At 37.1% G+C, this 22,933-nt stretch overlaps 1 protein-coding gene across 1 annotated transcript in view; it reads left to right on the forward strand.

The window, feature by feature from the left end:
* LOC139739383 (maltase-glucoamylase-like) overlaps positions 1–22,933 on the forward strand; it is a 60,200-nt gene that overhangs the window by 22,857 nt on the left and 14,410 nt on the right. The window contains exons 18-32 of the mRNA XM_071650002.1: positions 1,839–1,895; positions 2,801–2,937; positions 3,498–3,586; positions 5,205–5,254; positions 7,273–7,437; positions 11,321–11,842; positions 13,225–13,373; positions 16,182–16,350; positions 17,211–17,307; positions 18,373–18,485; positions 18,943–19,068; positions 19,468–19,599; positions 20,541–20,651; positions 21,224–21,286; positions 21,732–21,845. Coding sequence (XP_071506103.1) covers positions 1,839–1,895; positions 2,801–2,937; positions 3,498–3,586; positions 5,205–5,254; positions 7,273–7,437; positions 11,321–11,842; positions 13,225–13,373; positions 16,182–16,350; positions 17,211–17,307; positions 18,373–18,485; positions 18,943–19,068; positions 19,468–19,599; positions 20,541–20,651; positions 21,224–21,286; positions 21,732–21,845 — 2,094 coding nt within the window. The remainder of the gene's footprint in view (positions 1–1,838; positions 1,896–2,800; positions 2,938–3,497; positions 3,587–5,204; positions 5,255–7,272; positions 7,438–11,320; positions 11,843–13,224; positions 13,374–16,181; positions 16,351–17,210; positions 17,308–18,372; positions 18,486–18,942; positions 19,069–19,467; positions 19,600–20,540; positions 20,652–21,223; positions 21,287–21,731; positions 21,846–22,933) is intronic.

Here is a 22,933-nt window from a genome sequence, read left to right on the forward strand (position 1 = left end):
CATTTCGGGTATTTTCATTCCTTGTATGTACTTAAGGTCTTCTATTCTATGGCACGGTTGGATGCTTTTTCTGTGATACCCTACGGTGCTTACAAAGAAAACATGATCAGCAGGACAATATTTGATTTTCATTTGTCAAATAGACCTTGAACATATACATTGGCGTGACATGAATAAGTATAAGGGAGAGAAGGAGGAAGATATAGAGAAGGTGGAGGGGGGGGGGGGGGGGAGGAAAGAGACCATGGAAAGGAGAAAAAAACAACAAGAAGGTAACTGGAAGCCCTCCAGTACGTAATGGTCTAATGATAAGTATGACTTTGTCTTGTCGTAGCAAAGTCTGGAGAGACTTGCCAATAGAATTGATTTGACAGCCCGGGTATGGGATGTTGATTCAATGAGGGATCTTGCCCCCCCCCCCCCCCCCCCCCCCACACACACACACACAGCAACCCGCTTTGCCCCCTGCTGGAAAGAACACAGTATCTCACAGTGTGAGAACCAAAGTGTGAACACGTTATAAACACAGTGTGAAATTTCTTCACACTGTTAAATTTGAGCATTTTAACAGTGCGAAAACAATGTGAGTCGTCAATTCACAGTGTGAAACAAAGCATTACTACATGAACACTGTGAAAAACCACACCACAATGTGAAATCATCTTCACACTGTTACATTCGAGGGTTTTCACATAGTCGACTATAATGAACACACTGTGCGGCGGGACACTGTGTTTTTTCCAGTAGGGGGACCGTTCACCCCCCTTCTGACGCCTATCCAACTATTCCCTTCAAATCAAACTACATCGAATATGGCATCAGAGAGATGCGGTACAGAGCATGTCAGTGGCTTTGTCCCTTACAGCATGTCACTGTCAAAATCTGAAATGTGTCAACTTTTGCACTGACGATTGCCAAGGAAAGGCATCCATGCTGTATGCATACTGTTTGCTTTTCACTAAAATTTACAGTTATTACTATTCTAAGCTGAAATTTGCTGCATTATGACAAATAGGCAGAGTGAGTTGAGAAAGATTCGAGCACAGGAAGAAGAATTACTTTCACTATTTTATATCTTCTGACGCCTACCCGACTATCCCCCTTCGAATCGAACATGGCATCCAATTTTGATCAAAGCATCAGAGAGATGCAGTAGGTCCCCTACAGAGCATGGCAGTGGCATTGTTTCATACAGCATGTTACTGACAAAAAAACTGAAATTTGTCAACTTTTGCACTGACAATTATCAAGGAAAGGCAACCGCGCTGTATGCATACTGTTTACTTTTCACTAAAATTTACAATTATGGCTATTTTAAGCTGAAATTTGCTGCATTATGACAAATAGGCAGAGTGGGTTGAAAGGTTTTAATGAAGAAAGGTTAAAGCACAGGAAGAAGAGTGATTTTCATGATTTGTATGATTATTTTTTTTTCCCGAGGAATTTTAGACAGAGCCTGAAACGTATAACGGCAGATGAAAAATCAATAAGCCCTCAATTTTCATGTATAGGCCATGCGTATTTATAGTGCAATATATATATACAACCTGTATATATATAGGTATTACTCTAAAGAAAAAAAAAGCGATTCTGTTTGCTTTCGAAATATAAGTCTACGACTTGTTAGAACTTCATACTGTGGGGCTTTACAGTGATAACATTTCAAGGATGTTGGTGGTATAGTGAATGCTGCTAAAGATCGCTGGGAGGCCTAGATGTGTAACAATTATTCAAACATTTTTATAATCTATATTCATAAGTGAATGTTTTATTAATGCTTTTGTTTGATTGTTTTCGGCAACGAATAATAAGTAATCATTCGGCTTTTTCTCCAACAGTATACTTATGAAGTTAATGCCTACTTTCCCGTCGCCCGATGGTACGATTACTACAATGTGAGTTGAGCATTAATTTTATTCACAGTGAAGTTACTATTCATGCTGTAATTGAGCATAGTTTAATATACATTTTCATGAACGTTTTAGTTACATAGGATCAGCTTCACTAATGGGAAGAAATGATTAGTATCTAATATTATATATATATATATATATATATATATATATATATATATATATAATCATATGTATATACATAAACCGTAAATCCGTTTGGCCACTAGTTTTGTTTAAAGTGCAAAGTTCATTAGATGCTCTCTAATTGTGGAAAATACCGAAAGCAACCCCACAAATTTTAATCTGTTTTTATTGTCACTGTCTCTTGTCTCAACAAAATGTGCATATAGTGTAATAGTTTATCGCACGCCTAGTTTGTTAGTATTGTAAATTTGCTGCTGAACATTATTTGCCACACTCACTGTGACAAATATGTTCATTTTGATAATATGCATCGTTTTCTTGTTACCATGACAACATAGTATGTGCATAATATCCTATTGAAGTAGTTAAGGCATCCACTATACATTTCAATATTTTTGATTCATTTAGTTCGATCTGTTTCTCGCTTCTCCATCACTTGTCAGTAGTAGTTATGTTTCCCCTTTACTTATTATAGTTCAGAGCCCACTGGTCCTGCGGATGAGGCTCTGGGTTAGTAAATACGAGGTCATGGGTTCAAATTGTGCTGGAATCTTATATCCTTGTGCAATTATTTTGCTTTGCCCATCATAACGTAGGTTAGGTATATGCGCGTAAGTATTGGCAAAACCAAGACAATGGTAACAACATAATCCTATTTTGCTGATTACACTTACGCTGAAAATAAGCTTTTTATGCACCACTTTTCATTATCTTTCTGTTCTTTGGACCTTTGTAGTAATTTCGTTCTCTGTTTCGTATAGGGCAAGGAGGCTTCGCCAGACATGCTCGCCGTTGGGGGCGGCGTCACTCTTGCAGCCCCCTCTGACCACATCAATCTTCACTGGCGGGGAGGCTACATCATTCCGACCCAGCAGCCAGACAACTCGACCATGTTCAGGTGAGCAAATTGTTTACGTAGACTCCGCAAATCGGGATTGATCTTGATGATCAAAGGTCATATAGAGGAGGAGGCGAGAGAACAAACAAATAGTAATTCATCAACAGATGATATCAGGCAATGATCCATTGTATTCGTGTATCTTTTACTAGTAATTGCTTGTAAATTTGATAGAAGCACACGTGCTTATGCTGTTTCAACAGTGTAACTAGTAGCTATTATCCGTATTTGCGCAACACTATAATAGTGTTGGTGATTTGCTACTTTTCACTCATTCACTCACTAATTCGTTTATCTTTCCCATCTGCAACAAAACATGTGAATATTTCTACATTGTTTTTATATTAGATATAAGTGGATATATACATCGACATTAATGCAAAATATGATATTGACATTCATGAATTTACCTTTGATAAGGTAAAAACAGGACGAACAAAACCACTCGATCGGACAAGCATGAAATGCATAATAAGCTTCTTTTTATTGCAAGCATTTTCAACGAGTTCATGCAATCTAGAATAACCATCATGATTTCCTTACTCACCCCCTCCCCCAAGTCGACGGAATCCTTTTGGTCTCATTGTCGCTCTCGACGACGAGATGATGGCAACCGGAAATCTGTTCTGGGATGATGGGGAATCCATAGGTAGGTTTCCAAGAAGTATAATAGTGTGATACCCTTATGCTGTATGCATCGACGTATGCTCTAATCATCGATTCATGCACATGCGCGTGTGTAGGGAAAAGAGGGGAAGTATGTACCTGTATCTGCCCCCACTACAAAGCGAGACCCCTCCGCAATGATAACTTTAAAAATAGTGAATCAATTCAACAGGTATGGAACTACAATATAACATAATTCTTACCAATATCTTACAGAAAGACCCATCTGATTTGCTTCAGTTGTTAAAGAGAAATGAGGACCTTTGTAGACCATATCAGTAATCCCTTCCCTTCAAGTTCTGTCCATTGTGCTCAAGCATTATGCAGTTAAGAGCATCCAAGTGCTAAACTTGGAATAATCAGACCCCATGGCATTATTCAAAACTATTCACGTTTCTCTGTGACCACTTGACCAATTGATTGGGTTTTCTGCAGAATAAAGCTAAGATGTTATATTTCAAGACCATAAAGTATTGTATTTAGACAGTTTAATTATAATTGATAGTTATTAACGCGAACATCCGATTCTCATTTTTTTTTTTTTTGGGGGGGGGGGGGGGGACATACTGTATATAAAAAAAAACTTTGAGGACAGACTGTGGGAGCACTTTGGTACATTTGTGAATGAGACTCCTAAATTTCGACCGAATTCGAATCTATTCCAACCGAATTCGAATCTATTCCGGTGCTTACATCCTTGGAGAAGATGCTATTACCTTCCATGGCCCTCTCGGAACAGATGTATATATGGGTACCTAGCAATGCTCGTGTAATAATAATTGCAGGGCGGTCTGGAAGAGGAATGACAACAATACCTTAGGGGGCGCGGTCGCACAGTAGATAAGACTCTCGACTCCCAAGCAGAGGACTCAAGTTCGATTCTCTCAAAGTGCTTATGTCTTTGGACAAGATGTTTTTACCCACCATGTCCCTCTGGACTCAGATGTGTAAATGGTACCCTGGCGATGATAGAGTAATAATGGCAGGGCCCTCTGGAACAACAGGGGCAACACTGAAGAGGCTACCCTGGACAAAGAAGACTTTGTTAATATCAACATAAACATTATTATTATTGTTATTATTACCACTATTATTATCATTATTGTTATTATTATTATTATCATCATCATTATTGTTATTATTATTATTATCATCATCATTATTATTATAATTATTATTAGTATTATCATCATTATTATTATTGTTATTATTATTATTATCATTATCCTGGGTGGACACACGGTATGCACCCTTGCTTCTACTCAATGAGACTACAGTATTTACCCGACCATTCCTTCGTTGGGTGTCAGTGGATGAATTATAGCAGAACATGCATCATCTTTTGTTATCTTGTTATGTAATTCAATGCCCCCGTGTGTTTCTGTATGTAAATTATAATTGATTGATGTTCTCCGTCTTTTCAGTCAATTCATGATTGTAATGAGAATGACATAGGTTAGGTTTAGGGAAGATATTAGAGCTTGCTGTTGCAGAACTTGCAGTCTTTCTTGTCCAGGTTCTTATCGCAAAGTGCGATATTATACCATTATTGCGTATCATTGTATTGCATTGATAACAATGGCATTTGACCTTTTCCCCAGATTCCATCGCCAACGGGGAATACTTCATGTTTGAATATACGTTTGTTAACGTGAGTATCTTTAAACTTCGTACTTAATGTGTTTGTTCATAGTGGTCTGATCTATTTCGGGGGATTTGGATACTGCTGACAGTCGAAAGAAAACAAAAAACTAAAGCAACTGCAAAGATTCCGTTTGTTTGTATTAGGTTACGGCCAAATCTCAAGAATGTACGACGCAGATTGTTTTCATGAATGTTCTGATGTGTCATCCTTTTTTTTTCTAAATTTGATGGTGTTTGAAAATTTTGTAGCTTTCTATTAAACTTTTCCTTTGTGATTCGTACCGTAGATGTTATAATGGCATAATACCATAATATTGCCACACAGTTATATCATTGTTGTATTCATTGATGAAAACTTGAAAAGGGACACGAATGGGGAACTTATAAATACAAGAACGAAGGCTCAGAAATTGAGGATACGAGGATATACGTGAATATATACGGATATAAGTCCAACAAAAAAAAAAAAAAACAGCTTCTGTCTTTTTGTGGCTTCGTGTGTGTGTTTTATCAAATCTACATCAGTCAAGGTCAGTTGGATTGGAAGGTATTGGGGTTGGATGATGCATGAAGCATACCACTCCGTAGGGTTAATATGGCGTGATCTGTATGCTGACCTCTCCTCTTCTCTCTTCTTTCTTCTTTCCTCTTCCTTTCCTGTCTTTTATTCCTCGTAGACTTGTACTGTTACCGTCTTCTCTCTTTTCGGTACTGTCTCGCGTCTTATATGTGTGTGGGTAACTGAATGTATGTACGAGTGTGTTGTCCTTCATATTTTCCCGGTACACGCAGTTCAACGAACACTGTCTGGGCATTAGCATTGATACTCCATTCTTATTTCTTATTACTGCCGAAGCCAGCATATCTCAAAATAACTATATTTTTACAAATGACTTAAGTAATCTATATTTAATACATTAGCTGTAAAAAAAAAAACCCTTGAATAATATATTGTTTACTCATTATTTATCTAGCGATCCACGTCCCGCAAGCTTTGCTCTTTAGTGGATCGCTATTTTCCATGATTGAAGTTATTTTCCGAACGCTCACAAAGTATACATGCATTTTTCCTCGTAATTATTGTACATTATGTTGTTATGTATAATTTATTTCATATACTACATGAATCTTTTGTAAACGTTTGGACAATTTCATTTCATGACATGTATACTTTGTATTATGTTTATGATCTTCATTGATTGGAAATAAACTATGATTGTATTGAATTGAATTGAATTGAAAAATATTGCTGCTTCCAGCTGCAGCTCTTCAAGACTTCGATAAGTTTATGAATGCAGTATAGCATGTAACACTTGGACTTGTGGGAGCATAGTGCGGGGGCGCTGTGGCAAAGTGGATACAACTCTTGACTGTCAATCAGAGGACCCTAGTTCGAATCCCATCAAGTACTGTTGTCCCTGGACATGTTTTCATCCACTATGTCCCTCTCGACACAGGTGTATAAACTGGTACCTGGCAACGCTATAGGGTAATAATGATGGCAGGGCCCTCTGGTACAGCAGTGGCAACTCTGAAGAATCTACCCTGGATTAAGAAGACTGTATTCTTATATTACTGTGGTAGTCACCGTGGTTAAAGGGATCGTATAGTTTTGGTTGAGACCGCACTTCAGGTTTCTAACATTTTTGGTGACAAAATGAGAAACCTGTCATGAAATAAATAAAAGAGCATGTAATTTTAAGCGGGATTCAAAGTTTATTTGATGAAAATTGGTTTCGAAATACAATGTAGCTGAGATATCCAAAATAGAGCAATCCGAATAAAAGTGGGACCAAACTTTCATTAGAATCGCTTTGTTTTACTTTATTTTTGGATGTCTCAGCCATTCCATAACATATTGTCATCTAATACACTTCGAATTCCTATTAGAATGGTATGTTCCTAAAAAATCTCATATCTCATAAATATTTAAAAGCTCAATTCACATCTCCACCTATAATAAACTATCCCTTTAAATCAGACAAATAAAGTCAATACATGGCCTTGTTTGTTTCTCTTTCACAGAACATTCTGTCTGCATCGGTCACACATTCTTACGAGAATCTGATGGACAACCTGGAGATGGATGACGTCATAATCTACGGTTTACATGAGAGACCCGAAGAAGTCTTTCTTTCTGACTTTGGAGATGTTACAAGTGTACCTTTCAACTTTGATAATGATACTATGGTAAGCATTGTTCACAATAGCTTTATACAATCTAACGTTGTATACAAACAGATATGCCAATTTCAATTTTGAGTACGAGAGGATGACCCACCATACACCTTTTTTTTTCAAGTTTTCAAGACATCTTATTGCAATACACATCAGAACTAAGAGATTTATATAAAAAAAAACAACACTGCAAAGGCGCAATGGTTTTGCCGTATCTACTGATCCACTCTTGAGAGGGGAAAGGAAGAAAAGAAAGTAACTGCCTAGAACTAAGCTGGTGATGTTCAAAATAATCATTAAGTGGAGGAGCAAGCAGAAGAAAATGTCTATGCTTGATTATTATTTCGGAAGTAGTACACACTTTAGAACTAAGAAGTTCATTGTTTTGTTACGATGAAGTTTCTATGCTTTCATTCTCGTTTGCAGGCTCTTATTGTTACACCACTCAACCATCCGATGTCAGCCTCTTTCACCCTCACGTTGCGCTAAGTTTAGGCCGGTGCAGTGCCCCTCAGCCACACCTCGCTTTTGCATCAAGAAGTACTTCTCTATTGTCGTGTACGATGGATGATTCCTTATTTAAGATAGCGTTCATTCTTTTTTTTTTTAATTGTAGTCATTCAGAGGTGAACCGAGACGTGAACCTGGTTGCACTTGCATAATGCAAAATTATACGTACGACTGTATGTATTGTCTGAAATCACTTCATGATATTTGTTTGTTCATATCTTAAAGGACAAGTTCACCTTCATTAACATAAGGATTGAGAGAATGTAGCAATATTAGTAGAACACATCATTGAAAGTTTGACGAAAATCGGACAATCCGTTCAAAAGTTATGAATTTTTGAAGTTTTTGTGCAGTAACCGCTGGATGAGAAGACTACTGCAGTGTGTGAATAACTTAGATGTCACATGCGTACAACAATGTAAGGAAAATATAAAGAGAATTTCACAAAATTTCATCTTTTGAAAAAAGTACACATTCCCCCGACTCGTTACCGACAAATGTTATGGGTAATATTATTCCCCCTGCCTTTAGAAAGAGGCAAGTCAAGTGCTCTTTTATTATGCGAAAAAAGTGAAAATATGTTGAATTTTCTTTACATTTTCTTTATACTGTTGTACGCATATGACTCACAAGCTGTAGTAGTCTCCTCATCCAGCGGTTCCAACACAAAAATTTTAAAAATTCATAACTTTTGCATCGATTGTCCAATTTTCCTCAAACTTTCACTGATGTGTTCTACTAATATTGCTGCATTCTCTCAATCCTTATGTTTATGAAGGTGAACTTGTCCTTTAAGGTGACTTGAAACGATGCAGTTATACAATTGTCCCTGTCTAATATAGCGTAGTTCGTAACCAGGAAGACCGGAACAATCTTTAAATACACTCTGTAAGTGAGATTACAGCACTGTAAATAATACATTGTTTGTATGTGTGTATTGATACCTTTACAACTGCCATGTTCAAAAAACATATTTAGATACATAAATACTTATTACAATTACTTATGATTTACACTGTTTGTATTAATAGTACTTAATGTAAACTCTCTGTGTAATATCCAGGAAACTTGAAATTGTTTTAAAAAGAGGAAATAAGTGTAAACTTGGTATTACATGCCTTTGAAAAAAACAACTAAATCATTTAAAAAAGATGTCAGCAGACACATATTGAAGTAGGACTCCCAAATGCTATGCAATACGGGCTTTTGCTCTCTATGTTGGTAAATTAAAAGGTAAACCTTGCTTTCTTGTCCTATTCTAATCATATTAATATCATGTTTATCTGGTAAAGATATCTGAGTCTGTACTCACAAATTACCATGTACAAAGACCATAATCCCTAAGCAAATATAATCAAATATTTCATAGAAGTCTCAATCCAATTTTGAAACATATTTCTGTGATTCTGCATGTTACTTAATTATACTCGGGGATCTGCCTTTCCGAAATTCAAGAATGTGATCTTGTTGAACTAGAGTACTATGATTAAAGATATAGTGACGAAATGAAAATGCAGTGATGAGATGAAATCAACCTGAAGAGGTAAAAGTAAAATGAATAGAAGTATATAGTGTACTTAATAATAACGTGACTTGAAATCATTGTACAAGAGATTGAACTTTCAACGTGTTCACGATTTCGAACATTTTACGTTTTATATTTCTACTCGTGTACATAGTACGACACACATATCAATAGATTCGCATCATAACATGTTGTTTTCACTATTGTAGAGGTGATATCCCATTTTCTACCTTTTTTTTATACAAATACAATACCAAATTCCCTTGGATTGGTGTGAATAGCTGTAGTAGAACGTAACACTTTATCAATAAGGTAAGTGTTGTAGTTCAATAGAATATGCAAAGGATTTGCGTGTTATACTTTCGTTAGTGAGGATAAAAGTTAATAAAACGTGTAATGAAAGTAACTCACTTGTCATGTTGTCGTGCTTCATTCCATTATTTTACTCTCATGATTTGTTGTAACAAAAAAAAAAACCTAAACACCAACACACTCATAGTAAGTACAAATGTTATACATACATCGCGCATAATGCATGATGTATGTATGTATTTGTTAATATTGTTAATGTTCATTGGCATTACCTTTAAAGCGCGTAAAAACTTGTACAGGGCCCTTCATGAATTCTTCATAATGTTATCATTATTTAGTTTCATTATTATTACCATCATCATTATCATTCTTACTGATATTAGGCCTGTTATTATTACATGTGCATGATTATTTACATGCACGTGAAAATCCTGTCATCTCCGAGACATTTGTCACATCACTCTAGAAAAGAAAAGAAAGTTACGTAGACTAAATATCGCAATTAAAAAATGGCGTCCAACTGAAAAACCTAAAGCCTATTTCGGTTTGAAATGTTGTCGTTTCGTGTGTCAACATCTTCATGATATTTGATTTGTTTCTAAAGTAGAGCCTTTCAATGAAGTATATTACAAAATATTTTATCATAAAATATTGACTTGTCATGTGTATATATGAGTCATCTAAAAAATAAGAATTGTGTGATGTCAAAAAAGAAACAATTTTGAGCACCCATTTCCACTCGACTGTAATCTTTGTTATAATTACACTACCTTTGCCAGTACGCTTGTGCACGCCGAGTTAATTTTTCGAGACAATGAGCTTTACATTTGAAAACCCTTTCCTAGCCATTCCCTTGCAAAACAGGTTAACAATGCGTGCAATATGTCAGGGTTGTTGGATGCTTATTTAAAGTTTAGGTTTGCAGTTTCGAACATTCAAGCTACTTTGAACAACTTCTGAGGACATAAAATAAACGGATATATTCAGTCTCATAGATTCTAGCAAATTATTCATTTGAATAAGGAAAGTTTATGATTTTTTTTTTTCGTTTCTATCCCATGTATATATACCTTGTTGAAATTTCCAGAATGAGCGAATTCATCAGCACGTGCTATTACCTATTAATTTTGGTGGGTGAATTCATAAGTGTCTTGATCTGCTATGAAATTTAGATAATGGCAAGTTGCATTTAACTACAAAGTCACTGTCTTATTTGCATCGTCAAATGCGATGTTTTTGTTTCATCTCGAACAAACGTATTTTTTTTTCCAATGGTGAAACGCTAAACAGAAAGGAAATATACAAGTATAATTCCATAATCTGTTCCAAACGTCCAAAGCTGTGAATCTAGATATGCATTCATATCAAGGTGCAAATACATTACGTTGGATATACATGTATTTTCATACCCCTGGTCCAGAGTCCATTCACCGTCAAGGGAAGGTCACGTGACCGACTCGATAGATTGCTTCGGCTTTTATCATATACAACAGACAGATATTTTGTTCATAGTCGAAAAGGATTTGTCGGAAGGAGATCGCATTATAGGAAACTGTCTTCACCATGGCGCAGATGGAAATGGACATGGGCTATTCGAAGAATGAAAGCAAAGCAATGATGAGTGCCGACAGTAAGACATGGCGCTGGACAACCCAGAAAGTAGTGGTCATCTGCATCGTTCTCACGGCCTGCGTGACAACCCTGTGCACGACGCTCACCTATTTCCTCCATCCCGGCTACGGTATTTCGGACGACCAGCCTGTCGTGGAGCCTCATCCCACTGCTCCTCCGGATCGCATCAACTGCATTCCCGATCGCAATCGCGACTCCGAGTCCCTGGATCTCTGCGAAGCTCGCGGCTGTGTGTATGGCCCGCAAAACCTCCTTGGGCCCCGCTGCTATTTCCCGGCGGGCTACGGCGCTTACCAGGTGACCAGCGAGCGCGAATTTAGCTGGGGGAAGAGGTTGACCCTCGAACGGATCGCCAACATTCCGTCGTTTTTCAACAACGACATCCGCTTTATCGCACTCGATATTGAATTCCAGACCAATAACAGACTCCACTTCAAGGTAAAATTTCAACGAAATTAGCCCCCAAAGAGGCAGTCATGGAAGTAAAGTAACGTAGAAACTATACTCTATGGAAATATGCATTGTTCAACTGCATAAAACATTTTCGTCTTATTTTGTTCTGTGCTGTAATGCTTGATACACTACTTTCTGGCTGAATTCCTTTTTTCTAATTGTTTCTTTATGACGCTCAGCGCTTAGAAACATTGCAATAAGCGCTCTGTAAATGATATTTATTATTATTTTATTGATATAATAAGGCAGGTTCCATGAATTAACTTGCTACTTCCTCTTGCCATGCATTTGTATAAAGCAGTCGTACTATAGGTGCATTAACGGATATTATACCTTCTGAGAGCATTACTGGAACATGCAGCTACTAAAGGAGTGTGCATGTGGTTCTAAATGTCAGACTGAAAACCTTTACAGAGTTAGAAAAAAAAATGAGTAGAAAAAAAAACACACATCTCTTGCGTTTTGGAAATGCAGAGAGCACAAGAGTTTGGTAACGATAAAGTGCAAAATAGACTCTTTTTTTCCTTTTCTGTTTTACATAACGGCGTGGTGGAATACGAATTACGTCCAAAATGGACTGGGATGAAACTACTCATACAATAAATTCAATTGATTTTCTTCCCCTATAGTAAAGTAGGTAAAATATATTAGCGGCATCTAGAGAGGGTAAAACTCACGAAGATTACAGAAGAAAATGAAAAAGAGCAAAAAAGTGTTGAGTACAAAATCATGTTTGCGATATATTCATTATGCATGGATACTATGTATCTGCCATTGACAACGACGATCCAACATTTGAACATTTCTGACGGTCCTTTCTTGATAAATCCAATATGTCTCCTCATTTTGTAGTGTGTTCGACCTCAAATAAGTCAGAATTTGTCAAAATGATTCCATGCATTCAGTGAATGTAGAAAGATTACTGAAACACGGTAAAAAGCGAGTTCACTGAGAATCAGATGAGTCATTCAAGAGTTTGAATTTTGCTAATAATGTAGCTATTCATTCATTGATACAGTCAATTAATATGCAAAGATCATCAACACATTTTACAGCTGAAAGGATTGTTCTTCAGAAACCAATCTGCAAGTTACATGTACATACAAGAAAAAGACGAACAAACACATCGCATATGAAAGGGGAATAAAGATATATATTCACACACACACACACACACACACACACACGAACACACCCAGACCTTCAATCAAATCTGTATCTCTAGCTATACGCACACACCACACACCCACAAAAACTAGATATAAAACAAGAAATGCGAACAAATTTCAAATTGAGAATCATAAATGGGTTATAAACGCACCCTGATTTATTAAAAAAGAACGATTATTACCATCATTACCATCCAGTTTTACGACCCGGCTAATGACCGCTTCGAAGTACCGCTGACTGTGCCAGAAAGACCTACCCAGGGTGCTGATACACCTACTTATGACGTCACCTATACTACACATCCATTTACGCTCACAATAACTAGAATTGCGACAGGAGAGGTTTTGTAAGTATGAATAATCTACTGAAATTCCTGGCTCCTTTTCTTTAACTTTCATCTCAAAGAGAGAGAAAGAGAATCAACATATTCCGGCACAACTGCTAACCTTTCTTTCAATAATCAGTAGTCCTTCACGTAGTAAGCCTATATCCATTGTATACCTTCTTTTTTTTTTCAAATAAAATATCAACAACATTATGTACTTATTTTGTTATTTTTCTTTTTCCCCTTTATGGAGTGATAAGATATTGATAACTAAAGGCAAAGTCTGAATGATAACAATCATAATTCCCCACCCCCTTTTATGAAGAAGGCAAAAACCTTTTATAAACAACGGCAGTGGTTAGTTTATTCAGAGACCAGTTTACGGTAGATGGCCGTAGTTCATTGAATTGAATAAAGCAAATACAAAGTTAGTGCGTTGCTGACAAAGAAAATTCAGGGTGGTGTTCGATTATGCAAGACAGAAACAGGCGATACCACGTTTATGAGTTGGGAGAGGAAAAGACAAATTTGTGCTATACTGTTAAAGGAAAGTGAACGAATTCCAAATTCCACATTAAACTTTGTTTGTTGCCATATAAATAGTACACATCACTGATTGGCATGATGGGGGCTGGTATCGTTGAATAGGACATGCAAATTCATTCCTGCAAGAACTGTATTTACAAACATATGTTTGTTTGTTTTTAATTGTGAAGAGCAATTTCATATTGATATTGATTAGTTTTCAGTATTTAACTTAATAATCATGAAGAGATAACAGAATTGAATTATGAGCGTATTGTATACTTTAATACTCTTAAACAACAGTATTCTAAAGGGGGAAATGTGATAATGATTTATGCTCAATGTGTTCTATTTATCTAATACTAAGTGAATAAGTCCCTCCTGAATATACAATTATATGTGAAACTATTGACAGCATGGAGCATTCACTCAAGATAGATGTTGAAAACAATGCATTTCATTTTTACTAGAGGTTTCCTTCATTTTTTGACGATTTACTAATCGATTTGATCGATAAATTACAGAACAGACAAATGAATAGTTGCTTCCAAATCTGTCAAATAAAAAAACCCGGTAATGTATCATTACAAGACGGCGCATGTTTTATCTAAAGAGTTGTCTCTGGATCTTATTGATTAGAAAGAAATATTGTTCTTCTTTCATAAGTCATATGACATATACATTTTTGATGTCACAAAAACAAAATTGAATTTAATTTTGTACCTATGACCATGATGAATGTAAATCATGTAAACAATGTAAAACATCGATAAACAATGTAAAACATCAATAAACAATGTAAAACATCAATATACTTGACGAATACTCTGGGGAGGGGCAAAGAATCTTAATTGCCACCTGTGCCGCATTAGTTGCTTGTTTAGCTACTGCAGTAATCATATTTCGCTCAGCGTCATAGCTAAATATATCATTTATATCTCTTACCTCATGGTAATCATTATTCATGCTTCCAGATTACAGTAATCATATGTTGTTGATAACATAAACAGACCCCTTTGCAGTACCACATGGTGCTCTTGGCAAATAATAATGCTCCGTCACGTCCGTAACGATAAGCAGGTTGCGCAGGAATTTGAACTTAAGTTTGAAAATTAAAGAATACAACAACAACAAGGATGTAGAAAAAACCGTAAGAACTATAATCAATATGGCTATAGCAGAGTTATAGGATAGAGAGAGGATAGACTTTCAGAAAAGAGTTCCAGTCCTACCCGATGCTGTGCATCCTTATGAACTTATTTTGCTTGTGATGCCCCTTTCAATCTGGTGTAAACTTTCGTACCATTTTGAAATTGATGATAAGTCAGTTCAGGATTCACTTTGCGCATGAGCAGAAAGAAAAGGTGATTTGCACTAAAAAGGCACATGGCTTTTGTATTTACTGAGATAATCATCTGTGATGTTATGATATTTAAGTAATCCTAGTGATGGTGCTTGACAGCACATCCACCTGACAACAAAAGTCGTATTTGGCAATATAAATTTAAACAAAAACCAACAGTCATAGTTAAATTATTTCAATTCAAAATAATGAATTCTTAATTGACGGATCACTTTAGTCACCTGGTCTTCACAAGTTCATCCTTTGTTTGAACATGACTAGTGATTTAAGAATTTAATTGATGGAATTTTGATTGATGACGTAATTTCTTATGGCGGGCAAGCGTATGCATTATGTCGCTTTGTACACATCTGAAATGTGTACGCAGCTGGGAGGGGGAAAAATCATTAGATTTGTGCCCACGTGCACATAAGCTAAATCCGAACTTGCTCTTAATTTTCGGCCCCTGTATAAGACTTATCATGGGAACACTAGAGGAGGTAACACGCGCAGTAACATTTGTCGTGGCTATATGATTATTATTTCAATTATAGAATTGTCACCATTGCCATCACTGTTATAATCATCATTAACATCATCATCGACGGAGTTTTGCTTTAAAGTTAAGTTAAGTTAAGTGCAGTATGGACACAAAATTTTTCTCAAGAAAAGATAAAAGGAGAAGTAAATCAGATAAAGTGTATATATAGATAATTTATATTCAATAATTATATACATTCAAATGTAATCGTCATATTTGACTTCAACAATATGTCGTTGATTCCTCTACATATGGATGTCCTCAAAATACGTATCAACGTAATGTTGAAAAATCCATTTTCATTCACAGAAGCCGAAGGTGTTTTGGCACTTTTAAAAAGACAAGAATTCAGAAAAAAATAAAGAAAAAGTGGAGAAATAAAATATATGATAACTATCCATCGGGCATCACGTCATTCCAGATGGGATACGTCTATCGGAGCTTTTATTTTTGAGGACCAATTTCTGACCATCTCCACTCGCCTGCCTTCGTCAAATATCTATGGCTTTGGAGAGCACGAGCACCACAGTTTCAAGCACGACCTCAACTGGCAGACGTGGGGGATGTTCTCTCGAGACCAGCCTGTCTCCGTAAGTCAAACATTTGGTACCTGATGTATGAAATAGTTTAATTCAAATTCAAATTCAAATTCACAGAATGAATTCAGAGATTGGCTCTTCATCGTATTTGTCTTGTGCTTGGTTAACTTTCTTGTGTATTTTTCTTTATCAACTGAAAGCAAAAGTTAATACATGTATTCACGAAACATTTTTTTTTTTTATAACGCAAATTATGTCATCTGTAAGCACTTGGATATCAGTTAGACAGAGATGAAATAATCCATATGATGAAACATGAATTATCATGTGCCATTATTCATTAGTCTTGAAGGAGGTGATGATGTTAATTTTCTCTTGATTAGAACTGCCCCCTAAATAGGGATATCAGAAGCCACAGTTGTGACGTGGTGGCCTGTTTTGTATATCGAGCCTTTTTTATCACTGTTATGAGAATAGGATCAAACTGTAAGAGTTAATCGACAACATCTCCATTTCGAAAAAAAGAAGACCTAATCACCATGTAAAATTGAATAATGTCTTGCATGTATTCGTAATCTAAGTCCTTTGTGATCAAGAAAATTAATCTAAGACAGAAAAAACGAGAAAATTGGGAAGAAATATAACACAATTGGTGCTCTTAGTGACAATATCAATAAAACTGCACTATTAAAAAGAATAAGAAAGTAGGTAAAAGAAGTCGAAAGAGGAAGGGGACAAAATGTAACTGTGACCAGATATCAAAACATTACACCTGTGCATCGAGAGATTGAGCTAGATCTTTGAATACATTCTGAGGCGTCTTGCTATTAAGGAACAGAAATGGGTGGATTCTTGTCTGACGGTCAATATTTAGATACTTACACTTCAACACACTTTGTTTACTCGGTCAGTACAAAGGTAATCTGTACGGAGTTCATCCTTTTTATCTGAACACCGAGTATGACGGGAACGCCCATGGTGTTCTACTTCTCAATTCGAATGCCCAAGGTAAGACAACATGAATTCATTGTCTATTTCTATTTCTATCTCTCTTTTTTTATCCCTCTCTGTATGTGCTGTTATCAATCAATAACATTCAAACATATTTTGTCATGTGCACATTGTACCAGAGAAACAAGACCAAATGTGACAATGCATCACAAATCAATTAAAAACTTGCACCCTTATATTTCTCGTGAGGACTCAAGAAAGGTAAAACGGGTCAATTTTGAGTTTTTCATATTTTCTGAAAGAGCTATTCTTCTTTTACATTATTCTTGAGTTTCGGATCATAAATTGAACGGGAAAGTGGGTATCAGCAGTTTTTCTCTACAACTGCTCTTTTTACAGAGTAGTGTAATCAGGTTTTTCTTAGAGATCCCTTTTCATTTCTTGAAAACCCTTTCCACAGTCTTCACTTTATTTTGATTCTAATAACTTTTGAAAGGATGATGCTATTGCTTTGAAAGTTGCCATTTACACAAAACAGTAGACAGTCTTTGTGTTAATAGATCATGCTCAATTTGATTTTAATCTGATAATCCATTCATTGTGGTTGCTACAGTGGTTTACATCATGGGGTTTTTTTTTTCGTGCCATTCATTGCACAGGTAGCACAGCTTAGTATAGATTAAAGTGCGCTTGAATAGGCCCTATACTTCCAATCTCTTCTCTCAGTTAAAACTTTTCCAGTGTGTGTGATTTCTTTCCAATATTCATATAGGTTATGAGAATACATTTAAAATGAATTATACATCATTTTAAAGCTAAGAATCTGTTCTTTCAGAATCTGTCCCTAGCTAAAAATAATTGTCTGTCGAGTTTTTGTTGGTTTCGTGGTGCAGGGTCGCAAATAAATTAACATGCATAAAGTAAAAGTGTGCAATTATCACGCTGTTTTGACAAGCTTAGTAAGAAAAGAGAAGAAAATATTTAAAGAGCATGATAACACTTGCAGCGATATGATTGTTATCGTAAAACAATGATTCAGGCTTCTACAATTCAATACACATTGGTAATGTGAGCCAATTGCAATGCTATGAAACACATTTTCTCTCCCTGTCATTTCCGCAGACTTCACTGTTCAACCAACCCCCGCCCTCACTTACAGGACGATTGGGGGCGTTCTTGATTTTTATATGTTCCTCGGTCCCTCCCCCGAAGAAGTTGTTCAGCAATACACAGAGGTGAGAATCACACACACCACTGTAGGAACATTTAATAGTGCATCCACAAATGAAACGAGAAAAATGTATACTAGTAACCAGAAAATTAGATGTACATTTGACTATTACATGTATATGCAGTGACGAAACGGATTGACGTTGTACTTTTACGTAAATTAGTCCGGTTTCAATGTCCATAGTGCGTGTAATGTAGCAAACCTGTAATTCCTCTGATCGTGATATCGTTGTTTTTTCATTTTGTTTTTCTATGATCACTGACTTGATATAGCTTCACCATAGAAAGTATCATAGGGTATTTACAAACATGTATTTCTACAAAATTTTAATTTGATGTAAGAGGGTAATACTTTGTAATGTTTTCTAACATTATTTAAGTTTGACACTGAACTGTTTGTAGTTATAATGCCTATCATGCAAATTCATGACATTGGCTGACACATTACTTTTCCCCCTATAGGTCATAGGTCGACCGATGATGCCTCCTTACTGGTCGCTAGGATACCAGCTCAGTAGGTACGGATACAACAACCTGACCAACTTGCAGAACGTCGTTCAATCAATGCGAACCTATGACATCCCCCACGTAAGTTATTGAATAACTGTTTTGTATGAACACTTAACAGATCCTATATTCATCTAAAGAAAAAAGAGGCACAATCTATTCGTACGAAAAAAAAAAAGTTCTTTAATTTCGACGGCAAGAGTTTCCGTGTTCTTCCTTGTATAAAGGAGACGTCGAAATTGTTTATGAAGACTAAAAAGGTATAGTCATTTTTATAAATAATATTATAAAAAGAACCAGCAACCAACATTGATTACAAACAAACAAAATAACAAAACCAATTTCTGATCTTGAACACGCCATGTTATCAAATATGAACGTAGACAACCTGAGATAAAGTTGTGCATTCAAAAAAAAAAATGAAACATTCCAATTCTGTCAAGGACTGATGATGACGTTATTTTTACATTTTATTATCAGGATGTACAATACAGTGACATCGATTACATGGAAAGACAGATGGATTTCACAATCGATCCTGTCAACTACGTAGGATTGGGTGACTTTGTAGAATCCGTGAAGGAAGATGGCACCCGGTACATTATAATGTTGGTAAGAAGGCGAAAGCTACGACGAGCAAATCAATTTGCTCGTGTAGTTTGTGAGTGTATCCCGTCGAAGTGTTCATGCGCTGTGTGTTCGTATGGTGTTGCTCAATGTTTAAAAGTTGATTTGTATGTGCGTATGTGCGTCTGTTAGTGTAATAGGCTACATACGTTCGTAAGGTTAATATCCATGGATGATGGAATACTCTGAATCAGGGTACGATAATAATTATTGACAGCGAGTGACTGTTATATGGGGTCATCCTGCCCCACGTTCACACAGCTCACGAGCTTAAAACTAGGTAATTTAGGTCCAGGAGGTCCACACTATAGGCAGATAAGACCCAGCCTGATCTTGACACTAGAGAAGAAAGGTTCAAACTCAATATAACATGATTAAACCTCTTTATTGTCGAGCTCATCGACATTTTTTTTTCTAGTGTCAAGGTCATGGGCCCTATCAGTCTGGCGTCAAATTGTGGGACTTATGTGCCTATATGCTGTCTAACTCGTGGATTGTATCTATAGCTGGTTGGCCCATTCTACTTGATGTCGAGCTCGTTGACCTTGTTCAGTTAGTGTGCAGCTCGTGGGCTGTATTACTCGTGAGCTGCATGAATCGTGGACTGTATGAATCGTGGGCTGTATGACCTGTGGGCTGTATTACTCGTAAACTGTATGACTCGTGGGTGTCTAACTCGTGACGTGACCCTTGATTGATCAACCCGACTCCGCCTCTTGATTACATTTATAGCCACATTGTCCAGCCACTGTACTGGACTGGACGAAGACTGGACGAAGACTGGACGAAGACTGGACAAGGACGGAAAGAAAGAAAAAAAATGAGAACTTAGATTTTAGACATATTTTTGGACACATGACCGGGTATTTTTCTTGATATCATTGTCATCATGACAACACTCTTTATGTGCATTTTTCGTTTTACAGGACCCGGCAATTTCTGCCAATGAAACTGCAGGCACGTATGAGCCCTTCGATCTTGGGGTAAAGATGGATGTCTTCATAAAAGACGAAAACGGGAATCTGATGTACGGAAAGGTAATGCATCACTTATAACGATAGATATTTCGATAACAAAACACATATCGACCTGTCTGTGTTACAACATACACAGACTTTTTTATCATAAGTATAAACTTTGCTATCAACAGACGCAAATACATTTTCGCGTATGCACACACACACACACACACGCACACACACACACACACACACACACACACACACATGCACGCACAATACAGGGGTTGAGTTCTGAATCTACAGGTGAATTCGTCCGTAGGTACACTTGACTGCTTGTTGCAACACACATGACTACTTGTAGCAAATTTCACCGAACATGGCAACATTTGATTCAGTAAATGGATCAATTCGATTCTTCATACATGTTTATCAGATAATATGTGTAGCTGGGGCGGCAAAGGGGGGGGGGGGGAAGGGGGAGGGTTTGCGTGGGAGGGTCAAGGATCAATGGTACCCCTCCCTCGCTTTGAAGCGCAGCTACTATCCATACCTCCCCCCCCCCTGTTAAGCAGCCCGCTCAATGAATTATTCCCTTTTATAGAATGATTTGTTTGCACTTCCTTTTTTTCTCTGCTAAATTGTTATAGGTATGGCCAGACTATCCCAACATTACTGTGAACGATTCAGTTGACTGGGACACCGGAGTCAGAGTAAGTAATTGTGGTAAGATATGACTGGACATACATCGTGTACAGTCAGTCTTTCTTGAATGAATAGGTGACGAAGATTTCTACATATCGATCTCTGTCAACTGTGCAATTATCCTCTGAAAGTCTGCACGATCAGTATGACTATCTGTAAGTCTGCAGTATTGATTTCCAAGAGACAATGTTGGCTGACTTTTTTTTTTAATTTGACCTTTTGAAGCGCAAGGCATAGGTGATTTATCCTTAATGTATTAAAAAGGAAATGAATTATCATACCTACCACTCTTTCATGTCATGATTTATATAAAATGCATTTGGAATTAGAAGTAGTGTTAATAACAATTAAAATAATGATGATGAAACAAAATACAATATTGTATTGATAATATTAATGTTCAATATACTTGCTGCCCCTAATACCTAACAATGTCACATGTTGATCTTGCAGCTGTTTCGAGCCTATGCTGTGTTTCCCGACTTCCAAAAGAACTCGACAGTCCAATGGTGGGCTGATCAAGTGACCAAGTTTAAAGAAGAGATCAACTTTGACGGTCTATGGATTGTAAGTATGCCTCTATATTTCCCGATGTTTGTATAAAAAATGATGAGGTTGAATTAAGCCTCGAAAATGTCCAGGATATTAATCGTCGCTCCATGTCAAGACCGAAACCGTCGGTTTGTTAATGTTTACCCGGCAAGCACTAAACCCAAAGCATGGTATACAAATATACCAGGCCTGAGAGGCTCTGGTTGAAACTATGCGCATGAGGTGACTTCAGTAGCACTATTTTCTGAGGGGCGCAGCCCCGAAGAAAATAGTGCTACTGAAGTCACCGAAGGCACATAGTTTCAACCGGTGCCTCGAAAAATTGGCCTGGTATATTTGTTTTATATCCCTCCCAATGAGAGTATTCGACTGCTGGTATTCTGTAATTTACCTCTTTTTTAAGGGCATCTTGCTTTACTTTTCAAGAAGATTGACTAGTCATTTACGCTCGGGAAAGCAGCTCAGCAGGAGGGCAGCGCGTACGCGTACTATGAAGAGACAACTGCGCGCTCAGCCGCTGAAGTGTACTCGGTGCATTGCTGTATAGCGAGGTACCCGCACCTCGTCAGGGGCCCGAATACCGTCACCCCGCTTAAAATCGTTTTAAGCGCACTAAACAAAAATTTATGCCCGGGACTGTGTTCAGTATGCTTGAAACTTGGCAGGGCCAAGCAAATTTTGGTGAAAACCGAACAGTTTTTCGCGAAAATCGGAAATTTTAATCGGAATAGGACCCTACGTGTTATAAGTATCACCACTGTCCCCGCACGCATCTTTTACGTGTATGTCTATGGGAGCATCACGGTCAGCCGCACACGTCTTTTACGTGCTTTGCCTATGGGAGCGCGGGTGACGAGTTGCGGGCCCCTTCCTTAGCGCACAGCTATTTCGCATCGTTCGCGTTTGACGACGATAGCTGCAAATTTTCGATATCGATCAGTGAGCTTGTGATTCCATTGGAATTTTCAGCATTTTTCCTGTATGTGAGTTGGATTTCAAAGAATTTCAGTGGCGAAATGTGAGTCAAATATGCGCAAACATTAACTATGACGAGGTGCGGGTCACCCAAGTATACAACGTACTGGTAAACATGCGCAAACTGC

The sequence above is a fragment of the Diadema antillarum genome, unplaced genomic scaffold, assembly GCF_040938485.1.
Source record: "Diadema antillarum isolate AM-2024a unplaced genomic scaffold, OU_Dant_1.0 seq00000798_RagTag, whole genome shotgun sequence".
NCBI classification, from domain to species: Eukaryota; Metazoa; Echinodermata; class Echinoidea; order Diadematoida; family Diadematidae; genus Diadema; species Diadema antillarum.